This window comes from Nannobrachium achirus (genome assembly GCF_963921795.1).
Source record: "Nannobrachium achirus genome assembly, chromosome: 11".
Lineage (NCBI taxonomy): Eukaryota > Metazoa > Chordata > Actinopteri > Myctophiformes > Myctophidae > Nannobrachium > Nannobrachium achirus.
Window position 1 is genome coordinate 51,880,572 of NC_137820.1, and position 16,375 is coordinate 51,896,946.

A 16,375-nucleotide genomic window follows, 5' to 3' on the forward strand; every position below is an offset into this window, starting at 1 on the left:
CCATTTGACATGCTAGCTCAGGTGGTCGATTTTAGGGCTAAAAGTGACCCCTGTGTGGCGTTCCTGTGACTATACTTTGTTATATTCAAATTCTTATTCTCTTTATTTATGAAACATGTTTGTATTTGATTTAAAATTAAATTTCTCACATTAATGCTTTTGTTGAATGTGTTTCCCTGACTCCAGTTATGACATCCTTGGTGTTACACCTCGTGATTTAAACTCAAAACTGAGTTTTGAGAATGCTATGGGATTCACTATCCAGATCTAGGAATGATTAACTCCGTTCAATCCACAGTATGTGATTCAAGTCAGTAAACGGAATCTTCATTGTTCATTCCACTATACAAAATTGTATTTATGTAATGTGAGAAGTTGAACCAGTGTAGTCCTGTAAACTAGGGGTCTTCAACGTTCTTCAGGCGCAAGGACCCATCAGCTGAGAGATGAAGCAGGGACCCCCCCCCCCATATGGTACCAAATTAAACTTCATAGATAGCTTCATTAATTTGGATTCATGTTAATGTGCATTTTCAGTTAACCAATTAAACCCTCAATATTCAGAAAACACTTTTTTCCCCACTACACCAAACCTTTTTCACGAAAGTAGCCGTTCCATTTTGGGCTTATGTTCCCCTCAGGAAAGTGATGCTTGGGTTCAAGGGGTTATTTGAAAAATAGATAAATAGTTCCTATCATAAAGATTTGGTGGCCCCTCTGTAGTAACTCTGAGGACCCTAGGGGTCCCGGACGCCCTGTTGAAGACCACTGCTGTAAACACTTCCTGAATACATTTCTACTTGGTGGTGTTATTGATGCCCACAACCCATCTGAGTGTCATTGTATCCTTATGTGATCGTGTACTGAAATACACATGTTGCATCTTGGTTAAGCCATTTAGAACGGGTACACATTTTGTGTATCATTATTTTATGCTTTAACTATTGAAAAATAGCAGATATACAAGCTCACAGCGCGGCACCGAGTGCCGCGCTGCGAGCTCGTAGATCTGCTATTTTTGAAAAGTCGTGAACATTAGAATTTTGACCCGATTCTATAAGTGTCTTTTGAATCCTTCTAATTCTAGGCCTAAATGGGTTAAGTGGTTTCTCGCTCACCGACTCCAATTTGCTGTCTGTTGACAGACACACGACTAGAACCCCATGCACCCTACCAACCCATCCCCAGACAAAGTAACTTTACAAATAATAAAAACACAAAACAGAAATCTTCTCATTAGAGCATAATTTAATATAAACATTTTAATACAACATACAAAATAAAAGTTGAAGGACTTAAATTTGCCTGTCCTCGCTAACTTAATTATATATTTTAAAAAAAAGCACAGGGAAAAAAAAACATTTATGCTACAGGCTGCTGACTATCTTGTCCTGGTATGAGTTTAAAGGGGCCTTCCCCGTTGATCGGCTGGCCGAAGATCATCACAGCGTTCAGCAGTCTCTGTGGCAAGTCTCAAAAGGTATTGGCAACAAACAGGGCCAAATAGAATACTGGGCAGGACAGCAGTCCATGTTCCACATGGACTGTGATTTAACAGTTTTTTGATTGTTTTGAATTTTTTTAATCACTTTTTAAACAAATGAAACAATCTCTTCCTTTTGAGACAAAAGAAAACAAAAATAGATATCGTACAGTTCTTGCAGCATCACTACAGGGGAAACCGTCCTTTAAAAACACAAGATATGTTAACACCACAGTGACAATCATAGTCCGTTCCAAATGCCAAACCCCAGGTAAACAAGGGGGAAGGGGATATTAAAAAATAAAAGGTGACAGTACAAACAAAAAGAGGGAGAACATGTAAATTAAAACAGAGGGGGAGGGGAAAAAAAAGGTAAGACTTTGTCACTGAGCAGGATCTATACTTACGTACACGATGTAAAGATGATATAAGCGGGGCCCCCAAGACATTTGTTGTCATTTGAGGGAGATCATTGGCTTCCGTTGATGACTGTTCCTTGATTCCTGGCGCCACCTGGTGGCGCTACAGGGAGGTTGCAGGATAGTCAGGCAAACAAACCGCCTCACGCATTTCCCTGGCTTACCTAGTAGGCAGTGGCAGTTTGAATTCGTCTGGTCTGATTGGATAATCTAGTTTCCAAACTAGCGCTTCTTTTTATTTCTCGTTGGAAAATGGGCACGCACTGCGGGGGTGCTGTGTGTGTCAGGACTCCTCTCCCTGTATTCTGCCCGGGCCTAAATTTAGGGTCTCACTTAGACTCACTCCCACCTCTTGAGCCTTGTCAACAAGCTTCCTCAGTCTATCAGTTTTACCTCCCTCCGCAGCTTCAAACAGCAGGCACTGGAAGAGGGGCAGAGACAGGGAGGGAGGGAGGGAAGGAAGGGGTCAGAGGAGGAGGGAAGGAAGGAGGGAAGGAAGGGTGGCAGGTGAACATGCGTGTAAAACCGCTCGGGTGCAAAAATATGTGTAGGGCTGTCACAATTATGACATTTTACATGCCGATTAATTGTCACTCAAATAATTGCGATTAACGATTTAATTGTGTTTGTCATCGACAATTACTTTCCTGTTTGGCTTTTAGGCTTTGAAGTTGCGCAAGCAGATATGACACGTAACCTAAATATACAACGAAATTACTTACATATTTGACAACTTTATACTTGAAAAAGAACCTTGAAAGTGGAAATGGCCGATCTACAAGCATCGCGACGCGATGTGAGCTTGTAGATCTGCTATTTCCACTACTTTTTGAAAGTGTTTGTAACTATATTAACATTTTTCAACATGGAAACGATTATGACGATTATGCAAAATAATTGCGATTACCTCAAATTATTGCGATTAGACGATTATGTAATAATTGTGACAGCCCTAAGTATGTGATGTTTTTGTGTATGCATATTTTTGTTATCGAAGAGAAAGAGGCGAATTACATCTTTCCATATGGTGGCACACAGTGGAAGGCTTTGGAGAGCTTGTCGATACAGAATTCGGACCTACAAGAACATTTAAAACAAAGGGGGAAGTGGGGGGAGAAAGAAAAAAAAAAGACCACCAAACGCAGGAGGTGGTGTCAGTTAAAAGGATGAGGACAAAGAAGCAAAACAAGAACAAAAGATAAAGTCAGGGATTGTTTTTGCTGTCTTTTTAAGTCACCTTCCTACAGAAAAACTGACCTGAGCCACAACAATCACAAAACCAAAAGTTTCAAACTGTGACACTCTAAAACACCATACATTACACCTGTTTGTGTGCAAAGTGACAAATAAGCCTGCAGGGGAAGAAATAAGATTCAACAACGTGAAATGGCCATGATTATAGAACAGTTCAGTCAGATATTGAAAACTTACTGCCTGGAGAAAAAGGCAGCACAAGGTTAGGATGTCAATTCATTATTTGCATATATTTTTGTTTACGTGTTACATTTAATGTTATTTGATTCTCAGTGATTCTTATCCTGATCCCCCCCCCCCTCCACCACTAACTCACCTCAGATGGCTCCTTTAGCTCCCTCTCCACAGCTATTGCTCTGCCGAGAAATGCAGCAGAAAGGGCTGTGAGCTTCACTGAAGGACAAGTCCCTAAACGCTCTTAAAAGACAGTAATGGCTAGCAGCAAGGAGAGTAAACCAATGTTTGCTTTGCTTGTCACCAGGTTTTCTTGTTTTTTTTTACCCCCCCCAAAGACGCTTATATTGAAGACAAACTTTATCAAGCGTATGCCTTGTGGCTGGTGTTAATTTCCCATCCTGGCTAGCTAACACAAACTCATCAGCAGCAATTTATGAACCCTCATTGTGAGATTTAATGTTTCGGAGCAGCGAGGAGAGATCTTGGAACTTACATTTTCCAGGAAGCCAGACATTTTGGAACACTACTGCTCAACATTCTGGCCTGGAATTTCAGGTGTTCTATGTTTCCATCCTGCCATTCGTGGTGCAGCAACCTGTACAGCGACAAACCAACACTAACCGTCTGAACAGTATGGTTCTAGAAACCCCACAAACGTGCCTCTGAACAGTACGCGATTATCCGTGACACACAGACAGATCAAACATAGCCAGTACATCTAAAAGCCTTTAACTTAGAGATTGGATAAACAAAAATAATATTTAAGTGACGCAGGGGTCGCAATACAGTAGTAAATACCTTTATATCTAAATATGGCTAAATAACCTTGTGCACACATTCATTCTCAAGGCAAAATACTCCTCTAGATATCCTGCAATATTACCCCAATGAAGCTACAACCATTTAAGTTACCACAGAAAAACCAGAGACAAATCATCACAATATGCTGAAGGTGTTTTCCATTCATGCTAGGCATGCATTTGCCGGGTTATGACAGTGGTGAACGGTACCTTAGGCCCAGTGCAGTGTTGTTGGGCATGGAGTATCTCAGCCTCTCCAACACCAGGGCGTGCTGGGACTTGGGCAGGCAGCATAAATAGTGAGCGACCACCTGAAGAGCCAATGCAGAACCAGAGGATTAGCGGTGCTCTGGGGCAATCTCTTTATTGGCATGAGAAAACATACGTTTAAATTGCCAACGCAATTGTCAAAACGTAATAAAACAATAACAATTTAGGAAAGTATGCACAGTTGAAGGGGTACAAGCATTGTGTTAAACAGAGCTATGTCACACCATGACATTATAATTATATATTTAAAAATGTGTTTTTTCTTCTATCCTATCTTTAACTGTTGGCAGAACTTGGCACAGGGTGTGGAACAGCACTGCAAATGGTGAGCTATATATTAACCTACGTTATCACTTCCTTCCCATTTTGGTCGCATACGTTTTCTTTATGAGAATGTGGACGGGTGAATATTGCCAGCCTCCCACCATGACTCATGGTAGCATCTCTCACACTGCATCGACAATGACTATAGAATGCATCGAGTTGACCCTTCAAGGGAGAATATGCCCGACACCCATCTTCATTTAGAAAACATTGAAATACGCTAAGCAGAGCCTCAGAGCCAGTGGGTGTTCTCTTGCCTTGTTGTGAAAGCGGTAGCAGCTCCAGTACGTCGCTGGACTGAAGGGAACCTCCAACCGGGAAGGAACCGTTCCCAGGCAACGCAGCACCAGGTCAGAGAACTGCCTGGTCCCTCGACTGGCAGTCTGCTTACTGCTGGTAAATAGGAGATAACTGGAGAGACACAAAACAGAAAAGTCAGAGTCAGAAGGGCTCTGCTTTGAACCCCACCTTTCTGTGTGGTACCTAGTGATGGATTATAGTACTATTACCATTACATGTTAGGGACACAATCAAAGTGAAACATAGCATGCTGCTGAATTCTGCGCCTGCAAGACTTACTCCATCCACACTTTGTGAAGCACGTCCAGCTGCATGGCTGATCCCAGAGCCCTCTCGAAAGCATCCACAGTCTCCTCTACCGTACCGTGGAGCCACTGCCAGTGACTAACAAAAGGTCACAGCATTTTTATTTTTATGGGGATCACAGTTCAATAGGTAGCGCATGGCATTAACACACTGTCAGGGTTAAAATCTTGATCCCCACTAGGGCCAACCATTGTGTATCATAACACACTTAAGGGGAAGGATGCAGCAATATAACAACTAAAACACATTGATGATTGCCGAAATAAATAAAACTCTTGCTGTTTCTTGCTGTCCTGGACTGATGATTATGTACATTAAGTGGTACACACCAGTGAACCAGATGCAGATAAGGCATCTGGTGACTCATCTGTTCCTGAAGGTCCTTTTTGATGATCGGCCCTCTCAACATCTCCTCTGTGGGAACACCAAGGATGTGTCTACAAAAGGAAGAGATATTCACCACTTGTATGTGGACCAACATCACTCATTTCAAACCAGGTTTTGGAATTAATTTGTAAAATGGTTAACGATGGCCCTGTTCGTTTAATACACAACTCATTGCTCATCATTTCATTTTCAAATGTTATGGGTTAGTGTGATTTGTTTAGCCTGATTTAGACTTCATCCACAATACAATTTTGTCATGTGCAGAAAATAGCCTACTTTTAGCATTGCTGCAAGCTAGATGTCATTAGGGCTGCAAGCGAACCTTCGGGGATTCGAACGTTCGTTCGTTACGTTGGCAATCGAAGTTCGAAATTAATGGGTTCAGGTTTTTTTTTTTTTTTTTTTTTTTTACACGAAAAATTATTATCAGAATGTGATAAGCCTATTCAGAATATCACAGTAGTAGAGATAGCCAAATATGAAATAAGTTAGGCCTACCGGTAAACACTAACAGTTAATGGTGACCGTTATAGTAGTTATAAAATGCACCAGAACAGCTTGGAGCGATCAAGGACCGTGCTTCGCTCCAATTCCGCTCCTGTTTGGGGCCGCGAACCACGCTGTGTGAACCTCGCTGACACACGCTTGATGACAGTAGAGTGAGAGCAGCCGAGCTGGGCATAGACTCTGAACAGCGAACACCCATCCATGCACCCAAAGATTAAACAGCCGTTCTCCTAAGCATGAGCAAAGATGGATTTTATTGCAACCCCCTAAAGGATCTATAATGCGATGTCTGGGGTTGTTAGACTTGTTACATCGAGACCAGTTCATCCCGAACGCGACGCGCTCCGACGCAATCACCAAGTCTCATCATCCGTGCAACTCCGCTATACATTGAGCCTGTTGGTCAACAAACTGCGCAACATTTTCTCCGATTGGGTTGGATTTTCCAAGTGTTAGCCTAGGTGTTAATGCAGCCACGCATGCACGCGTTTTCAATGGTTAAAACAGCGCATTTAAAACATTTCCTACACTGTTTTAGCTGGTTAAAGGTACAGTACGTTCGATGGTTCGATTGTCCGAACGTTCGGTTTTTATTCAATTGAACGAACCATCTAAGGTTCGATGGTTCGTTCGGAAAATCCCCCCGAAGTTCGAATCCCTAAAACAGGGCTAGATTACAGCCCTAGATGTCATATGAATGTCTTTGACCTACCGCAAAACGTCTACAGGCTGTTTCTGACTCTGTTCATCTTCACAGAGAGACAGAATGAATCCCCGGAAGAGAGGAACAATGGCACTCGACTTCTCCTGTAGACAAAAAAAACAACAACGGTAATTTTAATCAAGAGATTCAGTGCATAAAGAACTAAACTTAGACTAAAGACTAAGTTTAAATGTATTTAAGATTTGATATGACTTGGATACCACAAAAGCCATTTCCAGTAAAATGTGATAGTTTGCAATCATGATTAAAATATCAAAGTGTTTTAGTGAAAAGGAATCTAAACCTTAATTGATACCCGGGTGAAATTCACGAGACTGCAGCAGTCAATAATTGAAAGTGTTTCGGCATTCGTCAGGAAGACCTAATGAGAGACTGTATGGAAGCATCTTTCCAACTACCTGTCAATCCATCCACACTTACCTGGGCCATGAGGAACTTGCAGGAGTGGTAGAAGATCTCTGCATTGTGGGGACACTCTACCAGGGCGTGGAGCCACATGCTCACAGCCTGGTCACTGTTCCCCTTCTTGATGTGCAGCTTTGCAAGGCTGTCTCGCAGGGCACAGGACTCAGGACACAACACCAGCAGGTTCTCACACAGCTGAATGCCCACGTCAAACCTAAAATAAATACGCATTCGCTTGAGTACCATGGTGTGTCGGCCTGTGCATGCTTGCACACAGAACAGCTACACCCAACTCACCTTTCCAACAGACTATACAGGAAGATTAGGTTGGAATGAAGAGGCATGCAGGCCAGAGTCTGTTCACTCTGAGGCCGAGACTCATCTGTGCACTGACGGATGGCATCTAAAAGAGGAGGGAAAACACCACATCATGTAACTACAACACTAAATGATTATACCAAGGAAATTGGTAAGGAGGAACAAATATGTCATGCGAGTCATTTGGCTCCCCTTTGAAATATACATATTTTTATAAGGGTATAAATGCAAAGAAATCATTCATATTTACTTCCTTGGCCTACTAGCATGCACAAGTAATTTGGCGCTCAACGGTTTACGAGATTGGACACACACACACACACACACACACACACACACACACACGCTCTTCTAGAAAGCTTGCCCCATAGGAGCCATGCAGTACAAATATTATTAGATTAAGCAGGTAACACGTTGCGTCTGTCATGTGCCTCTCGTACCTTCAAAGAGAGCGATGAGGATGTCGGGCGGGGTGCTGATGTCCTGCTGCGATCGCCACGGTAACTTGAAAGGCTCCGTGCTGACCACCCTGCTCGGGCCCGAGGTCCCCGGGTCATACAGGCTGGACGGCAGACAGTCGAACTCCGTCAGGTGGATGTAAGACAGCCACACCAAGGCGTGGTTGCTAGCGGTCAGGTGGTCTGCAATGCTCCTCTCACTGGCGGACTTCAAGGCATTCTGGAACATTCAGATGCCATGTTAGTGTGGACCTTAACCCATTTAGGCCTAGAATTATTGAATGCTTTAAACAGTGAAAAATAGCAGATATACAAGCTCACAGTGCGGCACCGAGTGCCGCGCTGCGAACTTGTAGATCTGCTATTTTTGAAAAGGTCGTGAAAATGTGTGCAAATCTTTGAATATATGTATTTTTAAAGCGAACTTTTGTAACTCAAATTTTGCTTCTGGGTGGTCATTTTGGGGGTCCTTCACATGAAAAGGTTTGAGAACCACTGAGATAGTAGTCTCTCAAGAACAGACTAACTGAGCTCCAGTTAAGTGAAAAGGACCTTTTCTTTGATGATGGCTGGCCAGATTGCTGACATAGAAACATAGGTTTTACAAAAAACCTTAGAAGGATTCAAAAGACACTTATAGAATCAAAAATAGCAGATCTACAAGCTCGCAGCGCGGCACTCGCTGTGAGCTTGTATATCTGCTATTTTTCAATAGTTAAAGCATGAAATAATAATACTCAACTCCGTTCTAACAGGTTTTTAGATACACTTCAGACCAATAAAAACAGCACCGGCGCCGTTGTTTTTAGGGGCGGCCATCGTTTGATGGGTCGCCTGGTAATTTATACACGACACAACTCTTTTGTTAAAAGTGCCAAGTTTCAAACACCTTTCAGTTGAAAACATTTTAGGTGCTTTTTAAAAATGTTGAATCTTGAGAACGTTCTCTAAAAAACAAACCAAAGTTTAGACTTTTGTTTACTTTGTGAGTTTTAATAAAAACCAGTGTGGTTTTGCCTACTCTGCCAAGCGTGCGGTCTTTGAAAAGACTTCAGTTTCACCTGCAGAATGGCCAGGGCGCTCCCCATGCGGCCCGTGAAGAGGTTGAGGTGGACCCTGTAGAGCAGGACCTCTAGCAGCTGGAAGGAGACTTTGTCGGTGACCCCAGACGATGCCTCACTCACAAGGTACTGCAGCAGGCGGTCGCACACGTAGTCTTTCCCCTCAAATGAACTCTCCATGGTCAAATACTGAAAAACAAATCATTGATGAATCAAGACAATGTTAACACTTATGTTGCAATGATTTTTTCTCTTCAATGTCTCGCGTTGCCATGGTTACCATAGACTTCCATGTAATTGTGCAATTGTGTAAAAAGTGCACGCCCATGCCTAGATGATGCACCACGTGTGTAGATGCTGTTCACAGCTTTCAAACAAAAAAATCCGCTTGGAAATCCGTTCAGGCATTCATGATTTATCAGCCATTATGTTTTCTTCAGATGTAAACAAACATGGCTGCCATGTTTGAAAGAATGAGTTGGTATGGGGGTTAAACATGCAATTTCGCGATCGCGATCATGCCTAATACATTTCTGGAGGTCCAAAATTTTTTTTTGAAAAAAATTTCTTTTGAAAACAAAAAACTTTTTTTTTTTTTCAAAAACGGCCCAAACTCGGGAAACTCGGGGTTGGCACAGCGGTAGTACCAATACAAACTCGGGAAACTCGGGGTTGGCACCATATGTGTTAAGAGGATGAAGAATTTCTCCCGTTTATAAACGTATGAATTCTGGTAACACATGTTTTTTTTTTCAGTACACATCGAATTGATGCTTGAAAAGTAAATGTCATCTCCATTAGAGTATTCACGAATAGTGATTTTTAGTATTTGAAATGATTCGACCTCAAAGTATTCGAACAGTCGAATATTCGACAGGACTGGCCAAACTGTCAAATATTAAGTAAGCAAGAGGTGAACATTGTGAAAATAGCAGATCTACATGCTCATGCTCACACGAGGCGTTGTGAGCATGTAGATCGGCTATTTTCACAATATTTATCTGCGGAACCAAGTCACATTAAATGTAATACCTACAATTCCAAGTGCTTGTCAGGGTTCTTATGACTTCCAATCTAGCCAAGCTTTATAAACTATGAAGAAATATATATATAGTTTTAAATCCCTCATCAGGACTAAGACTTTCGAACCCCTTTCGTCTCAGCCATACAAGCCCTGCTTCATTTACATATTTGACAAGATAAAAACCAACAACCCGGACAACGTATAAAGGGGCCTTACGTTCCACCACACTTGGTAGCTGGGAGCATGTTCCACGGCCATCTCGCACATCTCCTGCACCTCCTCCCTGCTGCCCCGCTGTGAGAACAGAGACAGGTACTGGCACCAGATCTCAGGGTTGTTACAGTTGTCCTCCAGGGCACGAGACAGCGTGTTTAAGGCTGCGTCCAGGCACTCTGAAGCAGAGCTGGAAGAGCACAGAGACAGTGTGTTTAAGGCTGCGTCCAGGCACTCTGAAGCAGAGCTGGAAGAGCACAGAAAGAGGAACTATATCACTGGTTCCCAAACACTGGGTTGGGACCCATTTGTGGGTCGTGAACACATTTGTATAGGTCGCGAGTAAATATCCCTTAATTTTGTTTCCTACATTTTTTATTTACCGTAAATCACCAATGAATCGCCCGGTGGCAAACTGCCGCCGGGTCCCATATATCCGCCCGGGGTCTGACCCCATTTTGCGCAATAAACGCCCGTTTAAAATAAGCGCAAGGTTCGTATAAGCGCCTGGGCCGTTATTTGCAATTAATATTATCCTTATTAGGTTTTATGTAAGAGCCTGGGCTATTATTTGTTTGGTTGTTTGGTATTATTTGCTATTTATTTAACTTAACTGGTCATTTATGTTGCATGGCAGTGGTGCGCTGAAAACTGCAAATCTACAAGCTCACAGCAGTGCTGTGACAGCACGTTGCAACGCACCGCACTCGCTGTGCGTTGCTACGGGTCATATTATGTTGCATGACGGTAGTGCGCTGAAAACACCAAATCTACAAGCTCACAGCCCTGTGGACAGACACTTCTAAGCCAAATGTATATGGTGTCCAGCCCAGTGCTGCGCTACCATGACGCGCAGTGTGCGTCGGGGAACAGATTGCCAAAGGACACCAAAAAAAGAGAGAGGAAAAAAAGAAAAGGAGTCTGCTGCTCTCTGCGCACTGACCATCATTCATTACTGTCTAAAACGTTGCTACAATGCAAAGTTTACGTGAGTAGGCTACTTTAATGGCAAAACGTTGTGATGGAGAAAGACTGGCCAATAAAGAACAGCTGGATCAGAATAACTTATTACCTACTGTTGCTGCCTCTTATCCAGTCCGCATTTTGAAGAAGTAATCCATTATTTTGAGGTTCAAGGGGAAAGCAGAAGGCTTAATCATAATGCAATACCATAATGGTTTAACTCATACCCTGCCAAAAAAGACGTTTTTATAATAAAAACGTCTTTTTAACTATGGACCTCCCTGCCAGACGTCTTCTGGACGTCTTTAAAAAAAAAAAAAAAAAATTGAAAAAAATGTTTTTGAAAAAAAAAAATGTTGGACCTCCAACAGTGTACTAGGCATGATCGCGATCGCGAAATTGCATGTTTAACCCCCATACCAACCCCATCTTTCAAACATGGCAGCCATGTTTGTTTACATTTGAAGAAAACATAAGGGCAGCCTTCTCCTGAATGCCTGAACAGATTTCCAAGCGGATTTTTTTGTTTGAAAGCTGTGAAAAGCATGCACATGCATAGTGCATGATCTGCGCACGAATGTGTGCACCAGCGTGCACACTATTTTTTTAACCCTTTGTTGGTGAACCGGCAATATAAGAGGTCCCCACTTTAAATATGGCACCGACTGAGTTAATGTCAGGATAGTGGAGCTGTTCAGTGGTCATGTCAGCGAGTCCAGTCAGAACAGCACCAGCTGCAGGACTTCTGCGCTAATTGGGTCGTTGACTCGTTGAGCTAGATGCTCTTTGCTGGCATGCGGTAATTGACTATTTTGGAGAAAGATTCCCTTAGTATAAATATAGTATATATATTTTTTTAAAAGGCTTTCATACACTCTTGATATTTTTTAAATGAGGTTTGGTCTAATAGATCGCAATGTGCTATTTTCTGGGTGTTCATAATAATTAAAATAATAACAATAATAATTATAACATTTATTATAACATTTTGATTATTACCCCTATTATATAGTTTGAGAAAGAAAAATTTACCAAATAATGGCCCAGTGCTGGCCAGTGCCAAAATAAATAAAAGCCTGTTACCAATAGCCGCCTGGTCCCTTTTAAGCGCCCGGGGTCCGACCCCATTTTGCGAAATAAACGCCCGGGCTACTAATTGGTGATTTACGGTATTTATAGTTTTTTTATGCAAAAAAAAAAAAAAAGTTAAGTAAAGTAATAACTACATTCAATCTAAGAAATTACATTAATTAGAAAACAAATGTTTAAGTAGTGAAAATAGCTGATCTACAAGCTAATAAAGTGTCGACGCGCTGTGAGCTTGTACTGTAGATCGGCTATTTTCACGAGTTTGGGCCGCGGGGAGACATCAAATCTTTCTTTCCATGGTTTCCTAATTAAACAAAAAGAAATCATTCAACAATAGTAGGCATTTTTAGTGTTGGCCTCAGGTCTAAATGGTTTAACAAAGCTAAATGAGTTTCCTAATTCAGCAAAAGAAATAATTCAACAATAGTGCCGACAGAGTGAAACGCCAGACGACAGCCACTTACGTTTCGTCCTGACTGAGGTATTTATAGGCCAACTTGATCCAAAGCTGTGCATCCCTAGGGTTCTCCAGCACACTGGTTTCCAGATTAGATATGTCGTCTGTCTCGCTGACAAAATAACGCTTGTCACCTGGTGAAACACACGCGTCCAGGGCCAGCAAGCTGCTCTTGGAGGATTTATCTGTGAGCAAAGATAAATCAGACATTGTGGTAAATTGTCTGCATATTTTATATTAATCACAGATTAAAAATCATCAGGATGTTCTGAATTACTGGGTCAGGACGAGTGAGGTTTCAGATTCACCAATACGTCCATTGTGTGGGTATGTGTTTGAGTGTGTATATTCTTGCCACTTAAAATAGGTGTATAAGACAGCAATTTCGGGGCGCCCGCTGGCCTGGTGGTCAAGGCGCATACCATATATTAGGCTGTGATGCCTGCTGGCGTCGCCGGTTTGATTCCCGATCCGGACGACCTTTGCCACATGTCATTCCCAATCTCTCTCCCCATTTCCTGTCAGTCTACTATCCTATCAAATAAAGGCATAAAAAGCCCAAAAACAAATCTTAAAAAAAAAAAAAAAGTTTCCTCAAGGTGAACATTATTTATCTGTATATATAATTTCTGCTTAATCTGGTCATTTTCGCAAAACAAACTATTTAAGAATTTTATTAAATTGTATTCTGTAGAGCAAGTGCCACAACCTACCAGCAGCCTAGTGTAATGTTAAATATTTGGAGTTACACTTTCATGCAACAGAAAACAACACTCCCTGACTTTGTGCAGCCAGTCAGCAGCAGACATCAGTGCTTAGGGCTGTCACGATATGACATTTTACATGACGATTAATTGTCACTCAAATAATTGCGATTAACGATTAAATTGTGTTTTTGTCGTTGACAATTACATTTCTGTTTGGCTTTAGGCTTTGAAGTTGCACATGACAGATATGACACATAACCTAAATACACAAAGAAATTACTGACATATTTGACTTAAAAAAATAACATTGATAGTGGAAATAGCCGATCTACAAGCTCACAACGCGTCGCGATTTCCACTATTTTTGCCTTTTTTTCCTATTTTTTAACATGGAAACGATTATGACGATAATGAAAAAATAATCGTGATTATGTAAAATAATCGCGATTAGACGATTATGTAATAATTGTGACAGCCCTATCAGTGCTCACCATATCTCCTTGGAGTCAGGCTGAAGGCTGTAGTCTCATCATCGCTGTCCTCTGAAGGACCGGGGCCAGTCTGCCACGACGGCGTGGGCCTCCATCGTCTTGGCTCCTTGCATGTGGTGTAGGGAGGGACTGGCAAACAAACACATTTTAAATTGATTTGGTGATATCACATAAAGAGAGCACAATTAGCACTTCCCGACATACAGACAACTTTCATCACAGAGGATAACCGTGGTCTTTTTTATCGTTTTTTTTTGGGGGGAGGGGCTTTTTTTGGGTGTAGGAAAGGAGTCTTCAACGTTTTTAGGCCAAGGACCCCTTAGTTGAGCGAGAGATGAAGCAGGGACCCCCACAACCTTTTCAGAGATTCCATATAGTTTCATCGTTTGACAGCACAATCATTAGTGTATTTTGGATTCATGTCAATTTGTGTTTTCAGATATTTAACCACTTGAACCGTCAATACTTAATAAACATGACCTTTCACTCTGTACTTGGTCTGCTCTTTTTCCCCCTCTACCCCAAACTTAAACCAAAAATAGCCGATCTACAAGCTCACAACGCCTCGAAGAGCGAGGTGTTGTGAGCTTGTAGATCAGCTATTTTTGGCTACAAGTGCTCCCTGCAGTAACTCTGAGGACCCCCTAGGGGTCCCGGGGTCTGTGGCCTTATGCATATCAAACTGGAGGTCCTTGAAATGAAATGGCATGACAGTTATCGCTGTATACTGACCATGTCGCTTGCTTTCGTTCACTTTGCTCACGAGTAGGACTGCCTTCTGGTCTATCCCCATGCGGTCCTTGTTTGCTCCAAAGAGCTTCTTGATATACTTTTCTAAAAACAGAGAATTAGGACACAGGTATTTAGACTGCAACCTTAAACTGTTATATATGAATTAATCTAAGTTTATTATACATCCAATATGCACCCATGTATCTCACTACAGACCCCTTCGTCTGTACACTCGTCTACAAAACCATCCATCGCTGCAAGCATGTATTAAAGCCAACCAGTAACCTGTAGATGCATGTATTAAAGCCAACCTGTAGATGCTTTGATGTCGTCATTTGAGCTGCTCTCCATACAGCCAATCAAGGTCAGGTTGTAGGACACTATATCCTGGAACAGCTGGTTTCCAGTGAAACTGCAGTTTCTCATATGCTGCCTGAGGAAGTATAAAGTACAGGAAGCATTAAACCACACACAAAAGGAGGTCTGGGATTTAAGGGAAACGCTTTGTTCTGTGTTGCATTTCATTTTATTACAGTGTACTACAATAGAACACAAATGAATTGCACTACTACACCGACAGACTTTCCCTCAGTGCAGTGTTTCTCAAGCAGACAGCTTGGGACTCAACAACAATTTAATAGATAGAGTAAAACTATCATAATAGCGAAGTCAGTAAGCCCCAAAAATAAGCCGTTAACTTCAAGTCATGATGCAAAGGTCCCCTTTGGTATGGAAAGTACCTTAGGGCCATAGGAGACAATTTATCCAAAGAGGCAAGTTAGATCACCCCTCTATTTTTTGTATTTGAAGCAGTTAAGGACATTTAAGTACCGTTTTTAACTCTTCCCAAAGACAGACTGTTTTGAACACTTACGGTCCGTACACACTGGAAGCTTTTATTTCATGCGATTAATTCACATTAGAGTACATCCACACAGAACGTGAACATTATGTTGCAATAAAGAGGTAATCTTCTTTTGAGTTGTCCCCGCAAATAAAAGCATCAAACTATATGAATAAGGCACCACCAAATTAATAGTTCAGACAGTAATCAGTGCATGCACCTGAGGTCACCATCTTTGTTTTGAACGACTTACCAACGACAGTCGTCATCATTGCATGTACCCGTGAGGTCAAAGCGACAGAAACACTTCTTGGGCTCCACAGCGTTGCTGTAAGTTACAGAGCTCAGTGATAGCTTCGCCTTGGTCCGGTAATATGGGCTAAATCTGAAAAAAAGAATTTGTTTAAATCTTCAGAAAATGTCTTGAAATTAGTTTAGTTAGAAGAAGGGAGCAATATATGAATATACTGTTGTATACCATACGGCATAACTGTATACAGTGAAGGAACAGTTTTTGATATTGTCTATTGTAATTAATGGACAACAACGTGTCCCTTTACATTGTACTTGCAGTCATGACATCCATCCATTATATCTGTATATATACTGTGTTACTATTTTAACTCAACATGTCTTTATACCAGAATAAAAAGGTACATTAT

General features: G+C 41.7%; 1 protein-coding gene across 2 annotated transcripts in view; it reads right to left on the reverse strand.

The window, feature by feature from the left end:
• Positions 1-1,316: 1,316 nt before the first annotated feature.
• zfc3h1 (zinc finger C3H1-type containing) overlaps positions 1,317-16,375 on the reverse strand; it is a 28,194-nt gene continuing 13,135 nt past the window's right edge. For both annotated transcript variants that reach the window (XM_080737759.1, XM_080737758.1), the window contains exons 17-35: positions 15,967-16,098; positions 15,181-15,302; positions 14,870-14,971; positions 14,138-14,266; positions 12,947-13,124; positions 10,434-10,620; positions 9,194-9,382; positions 8,115-8,352; positions 7,654-7,759; positions 7,372-7,570; positions 6,940-7,034; positions 5,663-5,770; positions 5,307-5,411; positions 4,985-5,138; positions 4,344-4,444; positions 3,827-3,928; positions 3,473-3,512; positions 2,917-2,979; positions 1,317-2,323 (exon numbers count right to left, since the gene is read on the reverse strand). In XM_080737759.1, the coding sequence (XP_080593885.1) occupies positions 2,186-2,323; positions 2,917-2,979; positions 3,473-3,512; positions 3,827-3,928; positions 4,344-4,444; positions 4,985-5,138; positions 5,307-5,411; positions 5,663-5,770; positions 6,940-7,034; positions 7,372-7,570; positions 7,654-7,759; positions 8,115-8,352; positions 9,194-9,382; positions 10,434-10,620; positions 12,947-13,124; positions 14,138-14,266; positions 14,870-14,971; positions 15,181-15,302; positions 15,967-16,098 (2,488 nt within the window). In that variant the 3' untranslated portion in view covers positions 1,317-2,185. The remainder of the gene's footprint in view (positions 2,324-2,916; positions 2,980-3,472; positions 3,513-3,826; positions 3,929-4,343; positions 4,445-4,984; positions 5,139-5,306; positions 5,412-5,662; positions 5,771-6,939; positions 7,035-7,371; positions 7,571-7,653; positions 7,760-8,114; positions 8,353-9,193; positions 9,383-10,433; positions 10,621-12,946; positions 13,125-14,137; positions 14,267-14,869; positions 14,972-15,180; positions 15,303-15,966; positions 16,099-16,375) is intronic.